This window comes from Acanthisitta chloris, unplaced genomic scaffold (assembly GCF_000695815.1).
Source record: "Acanthisitta chloris isolate BGI_N310 unplaced genomic scaffold, ASM69581v1 scaffold44414, whole genome shotgun sequence".
Taxonomy (NCBI): domain Eukaryota; kingdom Metazoa; phylum Chordata; class Aves; order Passeriformes; family Acanthisittidae; genus Acanthisitta; species Acanthisitta chloris.
In genome coordinates this window covers 1-14104 of record NW_008670668.1, presented here as the reverse complement: position 1 = coordinate 14104, position 14104 = coordinate 1, and the positions used below count along the sequence as shown (strand labels likewise).

The 14104-nt window shown below is 40.4% G+C and overlaps 1 protein-coding gene across 1 annotated transcript; it reads right to left on the bottom strand.

Annotated features, from left to right (window-relative positions):
• Nucleotides 1-1538: 1538 nt before the first annotated feature.
• On the bottom strand, nt 1539-11023 carry LOC103801333 (pseudouridylate synthase 7 homolog). Its single transcript, XM_009073742.1, has 6 exons — nt 10674-11023; nt 8700-8784; nt 8469-8570; nt 7158-7302; nt 2882-2993; nt 1539-1620 (listed from the first exon to the last, which is right to left on the bottom strand). The coding sequence occupies exons 1-6, from the start codon at nt 11021-11023 to the stop codon at nt 1539-1541; spliced, it is 876 nt and encodes a 291-aa protein (XP_009071990.1).
• Between the last annotated feature and the right edge of the window lie 3081 nt (nt 11024-14104).

Here is a 14104-nt window from a genome sequence, read left to right as displayed (position 1 = left end):
TTGGCCTTGTTAAACCTCATCCCGTTCTACTGTTGCCTTTTCAAAGTATTTTAACGAAACAGTTAAAAGAAAAGAACATCATTCTTAAAGCTACTGACACAAGAGAAAATGTGTATCATGGCAAAGACTATTATGACTGTCTTTTCACATCTACATTACAGCATGCACTGCATAAAGAGTGTGTTACACCATTGATGTATACTGTACCCCACAAACTCTGCTTTATCTGAGTAACTACTCCATGAACACACTCCAGTTAGCAGAGTCATAAACAGAGTTAAGTAAAATTAGCCACTGTGTATGCTGGGTGCAGCTGAAGGAACATGGAATCCAATCTGTCACTGATACCTGTCATCTTTGTTGCCAGTACTTTTGGAAGCATAGCCTGTTCTTTGCGTCACTCAGCTGCTCTTGGACACTTCTGCTAAAATCTACACCAGGATGGAGAAGTGTATGAGCTAGTGTGGCAGCATGCTCAGCTCAGAGGGGGCTGATCACTGGTCCTGTTCCCTCTCCTGTGCTGAGTCGAGTGCTGTGGCAGTGCTGAACAGACACCACACATCAGAACACTCCCCACAGTCAGTGGTTACAACACACTGAAAGCTCATGGGCACAGTGTGAAATGTGATCATGCTAAAAAAATAAACAGAACAGCACCTGAGATGGCTACACCACAGGTCTGGTGAACTGTCATCACTTTGCACATCTGCCCTGCAGCAGCAACAGTCTGAGCTTCTCACAATCCACAGATCATCATATAGGCAAAGATGCACACACAAAACACTGGGAGGACATACATGAACAACATAGTAGTGGATGCCTTCCTTGTAACATGGATTGGTTCAAATTTCTGGCTCTCAAACCACAGAATTCCTCACTTTGAGGAGTGTGGTTTTCAAAAAGCTGTAAATAGTAGTGCAGGGCACAATATTGCACCTAGCTAAACTGTGATATATGGCTGGGAGGCATCTGTCACTCTCAGTTACAGATGCAACACTAATTTCAAGTGCCCAGAAACCATATAATTATCCTAGAACATGACAAAATAAATTTTCTTTTTTCTCAGGAGGTGACTTAACAGAGTAGGTTAAGGCAGGAAACATTCCTCATCATTTTTTTGCCCCTTCTGGCTACTCGCAGATGAGCAAAGGCTCAAAAGGTTGGTTAGTCTTCTCTGGAGCTGTTCAGAGAGTTCAGTGAGAGAGAAAATAGGATTCCAGAGGCAGAAAGGGGGAAACAAAAGTCAGGAAGGAAATGGATCATAATTTTCACTGTGTCATTCTGTTTTTCTGCTGCTGGCCCCAGTGCCTCAGCCAAATCCATGTACCCAACCTCTGACTCAGAGCACCACGGACTGAAAGCACCAGCAATCACCATGGAATGCAAAAGGATTATGGCAGCTTCATTAATACCTGTGCTTTACAAGATCAGGACCTGAATCTGCCACTTGTGTCGCTGAGACTTTAAGGTATTTAAGGTATTTAGTGAGACATTCAAGCTACCTCAGCAGGAGTGCAAACACCACAGTATACTTTTACTTACCTGAGAACAGCAATCTCCTGAACTGTTATAGCCCTTTTATCTTTAGTTCCCATGTAGGAAAATATGTTTGGCTTCACTCTTAAAAAGCAACAGTAACAGATATTATGGATATTAAAATAGCAACAGATCAAACATCATCATTTTCAGCATCATTACCTATAATAATTAATCTTCTACATTAAAAATAGAAAAGCACACATACATTTCCCTGAACTAGGCTACAATTTGACAGGTGTGTGACATTTTCTAATCTCACCTATGAGTAGATAAAACACAGGGAAACTTCTGTTTTAACCATACCTAGACAAATTCACTTTCACCACCACAATGTTTTCAAAACATCAGCTTTGAAGTACTTCTTTATATACATTCACTCAATGCACAAATGCACAGCCACCACTAATTTCACTTAGAAAACTTCACATCCACTTCTTCCTTCAAACAATGTGTCTGTTTGGATACTGTGCCAGCACATTGTATGAGAACAGGAGAAGTTAACTTAAAATTTCATCTATGTCTTTTCCTGAGAGGAAAACTTCCTTTCCTTCCCACTTTGTGCTTCCCAGCCTGTGGCACAGGGAGTGTTTTCAGTTATTCCAGCTATGGGCACCAGAGGGTAGCAGGATTGCCATGACACAGTTTGTCATCAAATATGCTCCAACCATTCTGTTCTCAAATCCAAATACTTAGTATACTGATTAGAGTCTAGATTACAAACACTTATTCTTTGACAGAACTGGTGAAGGGAAAAGGAAGGGAGAAGTGGGGAAGTTTCCCTATGAGCAGATCACTGAAGTGACCTAATTTTGCCTTTCCTCTGCAATTCACTGTGTTCACATCATGCTTTGGCAAAGCTTTTTGTTACTGCACTTGATGGGGTGAAAGGAACTAAGCCTGTGTTGCCATGGAGAAATTAATACATGGAACAACAGTTTATCAACTGTAACTACTTAGGAACTGATCAGCATATTATCACAATGATATCTGCCAGGTTCATAACATATTTGCATATCTTCACACTGGGGAAAAAAATGGCTTTTAATTCAGGGTATGCACATTGAGGCTTTGAGTTGCCAAACCTTGCTCAGGTCAGACAATGCCAATTGTGGACTCTTACATTTCTTAGACTCACTTTGTTCCATTCTCACCTTCTTACAGAACTTGTTTCAAACGTGATGTTCTAAAATAGCCTTTTATTTTAAACATTGTCTACAAATTAGGCAGTAGTAATCACTTGTGTTGCTCTTACATAATTCTGAAGCATAACACTTACAGTAACATGACCCATCCAGGGGCAGGGCTGATTGCTAACCATGCTAACTAGAAACAACAGCCTTACCTTAAAAACTTGGATAGGACATTAATAGCATCCATAGTGTCCTTGTTCTCCTTGTACAGCACGAAGTGACAGTAGCTGCCCCTAGATTTTGGCCAAGAGTGTTTTCTTGGATCTTTAAAAGAAAAGAAAGATTAAAATGTCATTTTTTCCCAGCATTTTAATGAATGTGTTTTCCATTGCAGCTACATTTAAAACAAATATGCAAGAGTCAATTTCTGCTAATTTCCATCTGCTTTAAAGGAAATGGAAAGAGTTAATTACTGACAGCAAAAGCTGCAAGGCACATTAAAAAGACCTCCCCTTCCCCTGGGCTGTAAAATTCTCTTTATTTGGTTCTGCCACCTAGAAAATCCTGAATGAAATAGTGACAGTTCCTCTGTTATGAAATTACCTAAAAATACACCCTAGTCACTTAACTGCCATATCACCCGATTAAACTTCTGAAAAACATCATTATTACACTGACTTTCAGCAATAGAAGCCACTCCATGTTTCATTTAGCACCTTCTATAATTAATAGCTGAGTGCCATTGGAGCTCTGTTTGTGGGAAGACTACAATTATAGCACAGGCATAGTCTTTATTTCTATAGGATTTTTCCTGTGTGTCACACAAAACCCAAAGTTATAGCTCTACAAAAGCCTCAAAAAGTGAACTCAGAAAAATTAGGATTTTTTTTTTTAAGTCCTATGGGAGAGAGAAATCTGGCACAAGAAAGACATGAGCACAACATCCAAGGCAGATACTGTGCTGTGCTTAGGGAAGGCCAGAGGGTGAGATAACAGCTCCCACAGACTAACAATTCTGTGCAGTTATTTGGCTTTTCTGGAGAAGGAAGAAAACTGTCCATGATTTGTCAAGCACATAAAAAGCCTCCAGAGATAAAACTTTCCTTCTACAATAATCTGCTGTGGATGGCATTACTGGGCAAGGGCACTGATTCTACACAGGTTTAGCAACCAATTCTGAGATGCTTCATCAATTCTTTGATTTATATAAGAACAAAACGAAGGATTTGTTTTGCTTTGAATAAGAAGTCCCTTATCTCTTGATAGCCACCAACCAGACATTCCTGGTTTTGGACAGAAAGGGCTTAAGCATCTTTCCTAAACAGCAAAAGCTAACTGAAAAGCAAACACTAATCCAACCTACAAACACCAATGCAGGAAAGAAGTTCTGTGATTCTTGGGAAATTTTGCTCGAGTTGTTCACATTAATTTTATAAAGCCCAGATCTCCCACACAGTCAGTCAATATGTTTAATTCTTGCTTTTTTTTTTTTCCTTGAGAAGCTGCCATCCATACACCAACTTCTGCAAAACTAATTTTGGCTGCTGCAGCATCAAATACGATATGCAGAGTTTTTAGTCACTTAGAATTTTTGCAACACTTGCCTTGCACCATCAGTTTCTAAGCAAAGCCTCTCGCTCATGGAGCTTCCTAGGACCTAAACTGAGCAGTGTGGTCCAAAGCCTGTTAAGAGACCTCATGGTCTCTCTTTCTGAGCCACCACAGGCCATAAAACACTGCATCCATCTGGAAGAGCAAGGTCCTCCGTAATCTTGGCAATTAGAGGGCAAGAGAAGAAGACAGAGCTCAATTCACAAGGAAAAGCCTTCTCCAGCTGGAATCACTCTCTAAATTTAACTAACTCATCACAGTCATTCCAACACACTTCAGAAAGTGATCTTTAATCTGGGCTGGACTGAAAAGCTTCTGTAGATACTGTACATACCAATGGGCTCCTCATGCTTTGGGCATCAGAGCCATGTGCCCATCCACCAGAGGCTGCAGCTACACTCCTGATACCAAACCATTCCAACACTTCCAAGATATAGATGGATCAGTGGGCCAATTTGCAGCCCTTTCTGCTATGTTTCAGAGTCATGTTACATGTTTTTACAGTGAAATTGTATTTCCAAGCCCATTTTTCAAACCTTTTGCTGAAACCTGAGGACTGGAAGCTCTTTTTTAATATCAGGATGTATGACATACACTTTTAAAGCTGTAAAAAGACAGATAGTAGTGCCTGAAGTACAGGCTGAAGGGCAAAGGCTTGGCTTACTGAAATCCATGGAAAAGTTACCATAACTGGTAATTACATCACTTATTAGAGGTAAACTTTCTCTGCATCAAATGACTATTGCCTATACAATAGAAAAAAAGAGGTAGTACAATCCCAATTCTTGGCTAATTCAGGAGGTTTGACACATTACTTGTGCAGGAATTTTTAAGGAATTGTAACTAATTTGGCCAGTCCTGTTGCTATTCAGGAGGTCATAATGGTTGGCATTTCATTTTTGTTAGCATGAAATGTCAACATCTCTTACCTGTTGCAGTCCTGACCTCTGTCCCAATGCAGAGCATAAAGAGCACAAAAGAGTAGCATTTAATTTTTAGACTGTCGAAGGGTTTTTGCAGGTGAACATGCAGGTTTATGGTTATGGGATTGTTTATGCTTCAGGGAGCATCCAATAGTTAGGTGGTGGATGACAGCAATTTAGACAGTTAAGCAATGGAGTCGTGCAGAGGCAAACAGTGAACATATGGAAAGCTTCGGTCGGGGATGCAACAAACTTAATTTGTGGACGATGATGAAACAACAGTTTACTGACAATTTAGTAAGACAGTATTTTAAGTATTTTGGGTGTTAACTTAGTATAGACAAAGCAGCTTCTGATTTTAATTTTAGGAACTATGTTTGGTAACCTTTTGTATTATCAACAAAAGCAATCAGGTATCTCAGCCAACACTCGAATATTCTACACTTCCAAAATGTTTCTTGCCTGGGGAACCCACTCAGGGCCAAGACATGCTCGTGGCTATATCCACACACAAGATAAATATAATCCTGACTGAAAAGAACTTGCACTGTTCAGTCTTCCATCCATTTACACACACTCACTGGACTGCACACATCTCCACCAACACACACAGGTCCCTGCAGCCTTAAATCCAGGTCTAAATAGATGATGCTTCTCTGCATCACAAGATGGTGCTCCAGATAATGTTTTAATCCTAGAGACACACCACTGAAGTCTTTTCTGCATTATTTCAAATGCTTAAGTTGTTTTATACAGCATCTCTTCAATCAGACTGGTCACCTAAACAGCAACCACTTGAGTGTAACGATGGTCAAAGAACAGGAGCAGCAGAAGGAAAAGGTGAAGGTAAAACCATTACAAACCAACAGAGAACAAAACTGGCTGAGGAGAATTTTGTGCTGGTAGGTATACATACTCCATGCATAAAGCATGCAAACATACACATTTTCTAAACATGGTTAAGTAAGACACATAGAAACATTATAATTAGATCAATAAAAGTACAGCATTCTCATATTTGCTGAGAACAAGCTTTAAAAATAGTAACTAAATTGAATGTGGAGATGATTCTGATTTTAAGTTATTGTATCTCCTTATCCTTTCTTCATCTCCTTCACCTTTAAAAGGAAAGGGTTAGGTTCCTATGTTGCCATTTGTAGTAGATTGAAGTAACATAGGAATGCAACCAATTTAAGCCAAACCCTAATACCTTTTGTTACATGTGTACCATCCTGCACGTAGATAATCATCTAAACCCACAGCTGCCACAAATTTGTATTAACACTGAAAGATGCAGAATGCATTAATTGATCCCCAGCAAGCAAAAATGTATTTTGCAAGATTGAGGTGGATAAGACTTCATTTTGAAAACCCTTCGTTACTCTGGCTATTCCAAAAGAGTAACTGATTTATAATGAATAAAGAATTTTCTGCAAATATAATTAGCTTTGGAAGCAGTCAAAGATGATAGTAAACATTCTATGTTTATACAAACCTAACTCTGATAAAACAAATAGGTGCTTGTCCCTATTGAGGTCACTGAGAATTCTCTCATGAATTTTCAAGACAGCCAAGACGACATTGTCAGTGTAATGGACACATTCCAACTACAACCTCAATGCACCTACACATCCAGGTAAGTTCACAAAAGCTAAGTTCAAAAAGTACTGAAAATAAAGCCCCTGTTTTGCCTACTCCCACTGAAACAGCAGATGTTCTCCCTTCTAACATGGTTGCACCGGATGAATTATTGGGAAAGAAAAACAAGTAGAAGTTTAAACTTGAAACATTTCTTCTGTTCCTACTCATTTCAGATGTGCAGCATCAGTTGCAAGGAGGAAAAAGCAAAGCCAGACTACATTAGGAGGTATGCTCCACTCGAAGTACTAATAATGGCTAATTTCAGGATAATTTTAGCATTTACTTTACCCAGCTGCTGTGTACTCAAACTCACTTGCCAGTGCTTTTTTCCCAGCAGCATGATAAGCAATAATGTACTTTTTTCCATCTCGATCTTCTGTTTTAGTCTCCAGTCCTGGAAACAAGGACTTCACAGCCTGATGGATGACTGTTCTTTTTTCTTTGGTGTCTTCAATTACCTGTGTAAATACACACACATGCAGAAACCAAACAAAGTAATACAAAAGGGGAAGGATTCTCTTGGAGTTAAATTCTGCATGTTTAAAGAAAACCTACCAGCTAACAATAAAGTACTAAGTACTTAAAAGTCTGACCTACTTAAAATTAGTTGGAGGAAATAATAAATAACTGTTACAAACTTCAGTCTCAACATTCACAAAAGAAAAAATTGTCAAGATTTGTTCCCCTTCTCTGTGCTTAATAAAATTCTCTTTTCTAAAGAAAGCTCAGTCAGAAGGAAGTTTGTCTCTATGCTTTAAGGGGAAAAAATGGCTAGATAAGATTATTTTAGACTTGATGATCTTGAGGTCTTTTCCAACCCAGTTGATTCTATGATAATGTGTGAATGCTTATTTGAAACTCCCAGATTTAATCCTACTCATCTGTGTCCCAAAATTCACTGAACTATTCTTCAAGCACATGGAATATTTGGATGTTTAAAAATACCACGGTTTTAATTTCATTTTGTACCTTCTTATCACAGAAGATCATATTTATCTTCTTTTCTATTAAACCACTAAACACTGACCTTGAAAACAGTGTTTCATCAGGATGGATGTTTGATTTAAACCTCCTTATTCTATAAAACAATACTAGACAGAAAATACTGCAAGATAATTTTAACACCACAGGACTTAAAACCTCTATTTAAGTTCCTGTGTACAAGTCCCACCAAAATCAAAATGGCAACTCACATGTGTGAATTTGAGTTCATCTAATCTAATCTGACTCTCCCCTATCTCAGCTTACATCTGTAAGACTTTGCAGAATTAACCCCTAAACTGGGAACAGTTTGGTCCTACCTGTTGCATTATGTTCAAACTGATCTTACTCCTTCGATGCACTAGAAAGCACATACCTTCCACTCCCTCTCTCATCCTCCCTCTGCCCCCACCCCCAAACTTCATATCATTTACTCATTAATCTGACTCTCCCCTATCTCAGCTTACATCTGTAAGACTTTGCAGAATTAACCCCTAAACTGGGAACAGTTTGGTCCTACCTGTTGCATTATGTTCAAACTGATCTTACTCCTTCGATGCACTAGAAAGCACATACCTTCCACTCCCTCTCTCATCCTCCCTCTGCCCCCACCCCCAAACTTCATATCATTTACTCATTTTACCTCTATGGCAACACTGGTTTCCTTATTCTTAAGTAGCTGGAGCTCCTCTAAACGTTGCTTGTCTTCATCTGACAAAACTGTAAATGTTTCTTCTGATGGGTCCTAATGCATATTATAGGGGGGAAAACAAACACCAATAACTCTCATGGAACAATTTTCAGTCTTTTAATGTTCTTGCTTAAGGAGCATTGAAGAGCATATCCATTACCAAATCTTTACCTCAGAATTTACCTCATCATCCACTGGAACAGAAAAGTCATCTAAATGGCTCACGCGCCCGTCTTTGCCTATTTCATGGACAACAAAGTCTGAGTATCTGATAGGAAGAAACACATATGGCATTTGTAATAAGAATCAAAATCCCACATCACATGAACTCCTTTCCTAAGGAGCTGTTATTTAGCAGAATTCACTGAAGAACTCTGAATTCACAGACAGAACTCCAACCATGAGCAAGCTGCACCTATTCCCACCCCTCAGGATACCATGAGAACACAGAGGAAAACCTGGCACAGCTAAACACAGAAGACTTTGCAGATCACCAAACACCTGCTGCAGTTATTCTGAGTCATTTTCTCACTAGCTTGCAGAGATCAGTAATGCACGTCCTCAATCCCAGTCAGACAATTAAGAGTCTGTTGCATTGTCACAATGTGAACATAAATGTATTAACTCCATCACTTCAAATAACCTGCAGGATAAAGTGCAGTTTAGCCACTCTAAGGAAAGCAGGACAAATTCAGCTTTGTGATATGTATTCAGTTATAGAAAACATCATTCTAATGAAATTAGGCTGCATCCTCTACAACAGAAACAAAGGATTTGACTGTGGCATTTTCAGTGCAGACACTTATGTCCAATAATAAAAACATCCTGACTTTAACAGAGCACAGTCAGTTGATGTTGCAATTGCTTGATGATTTTTAAGCAGCATGTGCTTGCAAAGGAAAAAAAAAACCAACATCCTAGTCTATAACTGTTCAAAGATGAATAAAACTTCCCCATGGGAGTGTTTTTACTGTACACCCCAAGCCCTGTTTGCCACACATCATACTGATAGAATTCCTTCCTGAGGAGTGTTATATGTCCTCTCTCTCTCTTATTATCTGCAGCTGTTTAGACATACTAGTGACTAGTACCATAAAAATACCAGGACTGAATTAATGATAGGCATTACAAACTGAGATCAAAAAAAGAAAAAACCAAAGCCCACAAATTTTGTACCACCACTACCTTTGGCCAACCCAAACTGGCAGATTTCCCAGGAGGCTCAGCACAGACTGTGTTCCCTCATGAAGGATTATGCTAGCTGCTTAATGCTGCACATAAAGCTTAAATGCATGCATAATATGCACATCTAATTTTATTATGTAAAATGATCTATATATGCAGCCAGTGTCTAAAACCAGGGACTTTTCAGTGTGTAAACAAAGCATCCTTAACTGCTTTTCTAAGTCAGGGAAACAATGATTCTCACTTCACTGAGTTCTTGTCTTTGTATTCTGTTTTATTAAAAATGTTCTTTAATTAAAAAAACCTCAAGGTTTCATTAAAAAAAGCTGCTAAAACCCAAGCATCTCATTAAATACATCATGTATTGGGCTGGTTTTGGCTGGGGAGAGTTAATTTTCTGCACAGTGGCTAGTACAGAGCTATGTTTGGGACATGTATACACAACAAATTCCACACCCTGAATTATAAAAATTCCCTTTTATGTTTTGTAAATGACATTACAACTGGTCAGAGGATAATTTAAAGCCTAACAGACCATCTGACAGTGTATGTGCTTAAAGGCATTAGCACAAAATAGGCAGAGCAAAGGGAAGAAGAACCAAAGAGGGATGATTTCATTGCTGTTCTCAGCACTGAGGAGTGGTACAAAAGGTGGGTGTACTGCACAAGGCTTTATATATGCTGTGTGCTGCTGCCAGAGACCAACAGGAACAGCAAAGGTCAGTGCAATCACATATTTCTATTCACACACAGCTTCCCTCTTCAGAGCTCCATTTGACAGGAAAATAAAAAACCCAAAACAACCCACAATCTAGAAAAGTCCCAATTAAACCCTTCTTTCTCAGCACTGGAAAAAGCAATGAACCTCTCTAGTGGCCACACATCATCTAGCTGCATCCTGGAAAAGGACAATGGAGCAGTACAGCTACTGTTAATTACACACAGAATCAACATACATAATAAGACTGTTACCTTTCTTTTAAAATTCCAGAAAACCCTTTATGAGAGCTAACAAATTTAGTTATGCCAACGTCACTTTCTGTCAGTCCATGCTTCATCATGTCTGCAAAACTCTCTGGATCTCCATCTTCATCACTGTCCTCTAGTTCCTCTTCTTCCTGCTCCTCACTTTCCTCATTGGGGATTACTTCGTTTTTCGTGTCCTCAGGTTGTTCTGTTACAGTCTCAATACTCTGCCCAGAGTCATTCCCTGTTTTAGACTTCTCCAAGATCTTCTGTCTTTTAATCTCGTCTGCATTGGCCACATCATCCTCAGAGCGAGGACGTTTCAAGGACACACTATTCATTTCTACAGTCTCCATGTTTAAGGCACAGTGTAGGATAGAAAGTCCTGAGGAGCAAGAAGAATGGATTATTTCCTGTCTGCCTAAGAGCAATATCAATATCTCCTCACTCCAAGGACTCTGTCCCCTGCAACAGTTCAGGAAAACCACGTAACTTTCTGAATTTCTACATTCAACACCAAGTAAACATTTTATACAGCTAGAAACAACACGTACTTGGGAAGAGACAATGGAGATGCTAAGGGAACTTAATACCCACTCAAGGCAATATGCATGTTGGGCTACAGCAGAGCAGGATCCAATACTACACTGACCACTTACCACCACTGTCACTCTTGTCAACACTTACCACAACTACCTCCAGTCCTGCACACACACAGGCTCTGCTGCACACAGCAACTTAGGGCCTAAAAAACTTTTGCTTCCCAAGCCTTCTGCTAAACATGACTACTCTCAATTATTCCTTCCTTTATCAAGATTCCATCTTGCAGAGACTGAGAGAAGATTCAATTTCCCACAAATCTGAAATCTCATCTCTTACTTTTCTGTGTTCTTCCAACACACACAGCATCACATAGAACTCAAAAGTGGGGAGCAACTCATCCCAAAAGATAATAGGGAGGAGATACCAAAATCAATGAATGAGTGGGACAAACAAAACAAGGAAGTGAAATGATCTCTGAGAAGAACATAACTACTCACGCTGGTAGAACAGAGCTCTGACTCTTCCCTGGCAGCTTGAGTTGCCACCTTTGAGTAAGCAGAACTAGCACCTTCAGATCTGAAAAACAGAAAAATCAACCCTTTGAGAAAGTTTTAGGGGAAAAAAAAAAAGGATGGAAAACATGCATGAATGCAATCATGGCAGAAACCTCTGATCCAGATACCAGCAGTTGCATAGGAGCAGACACAACTCCTCAGAGGGACAGGTTAGTAACAAATACAGTTGTAACAGTGTTAGCAATCTAGTGACACAACACATTATTGCTACTTAGCAAGTTACAGAAGAGAACTTCATTTTTATTTCTAGGTCTATAAAGGTGACTGCAGGTCCTATAGTTAGACAAGGAGCTTTCTTCCAGCATCACCCACTTGGCACAGCAGTGTACTGGTGACAAAGTGCAGGGCTTGGTAGCAGGGGCTGCATGGGAGGAGTCCATCAACTGCTGGTCACAGCAAGTTCCAGCTGACTCCATAAACCCACTGCCTGCCATCCTCCAACTCATCAGATGAGCACACAGTGCTCCAGCTTATTTAAGAAAGGGAGGAGCTGCCAGGAGCAGAAAATGCCGAAGAAAGCGCAGGAGGAGACGCGTGACAGTGTGCTAAAAAAGACACGGGGAAGCATGGGGAGGAGACAACTGGGGTCACAGCTTGAGATGCACTCTTGGAAGGAGGCTCTCCACACCCCTGAGGGACTGTGGCCTGGGGAGGTGCCCACTCTGGAACAGGGACACCCGTGAGGAGCCTGTGGAGAGGCTGACATGGGAGCTGGAGAAACAAGAATGAAGGAGCAACAGAAAGAAGCCTTCATCTACCAACCCCAACCTCCTGCAGCACCACTGCCTCGTCCAAGGGACAGATCATAACCAGAGGGGTCAAGGAGAGAAGGGGAGGAAAGGATTTTTCCCCAAGTGTTTATTTAAGTGGTGGTCGTCTTTGTATCTCACTAGCCAACAGGTAATTAAAAGTTTATGTTAACTGGCAATAAATTGAATTAAATTCCCCATGCCAAGGCTGTTTTGCCCACAACAGCCAAGTTGCTAAATTAACAGGATTCTGCTGTTACTGAGAAATTAATCTAGGCCCAGATAAGTATTTTAGAGCTTCATGCATCATGCTGTATTATTCCCCCAGCCACCAGACAGCATATTCTATTTCATTTTAAAGGTTATCATTACTGACTTGATAATCAGCACGTGGTGGGTCAGTAGCTAACTGTTACCAGTTAGCTGTGAGCCACTGCTGACTTCATGGCCTGGACTTTCAGTTGTAGAGATCACAAACATAGGGCAAAGAGGCAGGAAAAACTTTTAGAAACACCCGAAACATTTTGTTCAGGTCAAGTACTGAAAATAAATGAACAAAAGGGAAATAAGGAGAGATTCATAAAAACAAGTGTATGTGTGGCCTGAAGAGAAGAGTGATGAAATACACAGAACCAAGCAGAATAATTAGCAAATCAGTGTACCTTCAAGCTGAAAGCACCAATTCCAGTCTGTCCTCAAAGAAACAAAAAAAGTACATAAAATCCTTCTTTAAAAACGAACAAAAATTAAAACTCATAGCCACAAAAAGCAATTCACCATCATTTCCAGATTCTTCTCCTGTGCATCAAAATTTGCAGAGCCTGGGTTATAAAGCACTGAAGGGGAAAGGCTTCTAGATGGCTCGTGAATGTCTTCACACGGCGAACAAGACAGCGCTCATCACTGTGAAATCCTCCAACACACCTGCCAAGGGCCACAACAAAACACTCTCATGTTTCTCAAACAAAACTGTAATACCTGGTTAGTGAATTATACAAACTGTCAGAAGAATTCAGTGCTGGGCATGAACACCCCAAAGTTGCCCCAAGTCCTCCGAAGTTGTCAGATGCAGCCTGTTCTCAGGCAGAGGAATAACTCACATACAACAAAGTACTGTGTATATAATAAACTATCCTGTGCCAAACAGCAGCCACACCCGGGATAACTTCTCCAGGATAACTGCTCCAAGGAGCAAGCTGAAGGCAGAGGGGCACACACTGCCTCACTCTGCAGATTGTGAGTGAGAGGTGCCTGCTCTTTTCTGACAGCTGCTCGACTATCTCAGCCCCTTCCCCTAACAAACAGGTGTCTCCACAAAACCCAGAATCTGCATTAAACAGCAACCCCGCAGCAATTTTCAGACTCCTATTTTAGCAGCGACCGAATTTACTACTACAAATAAAAGGCCGAGCGATTACCCCTCGGTGCGGTACCTTGCGGTGAGGGGCACGGAACACTAAATTAAAGCGCCGAAGACACCAGCGCTGGGCACGAAGCTGTTTGCTCATGAGACGAGACACGTGGGATTAAAAGCGACCGAGGAGAGAGCGCGATGATGCAGCAGCGACTG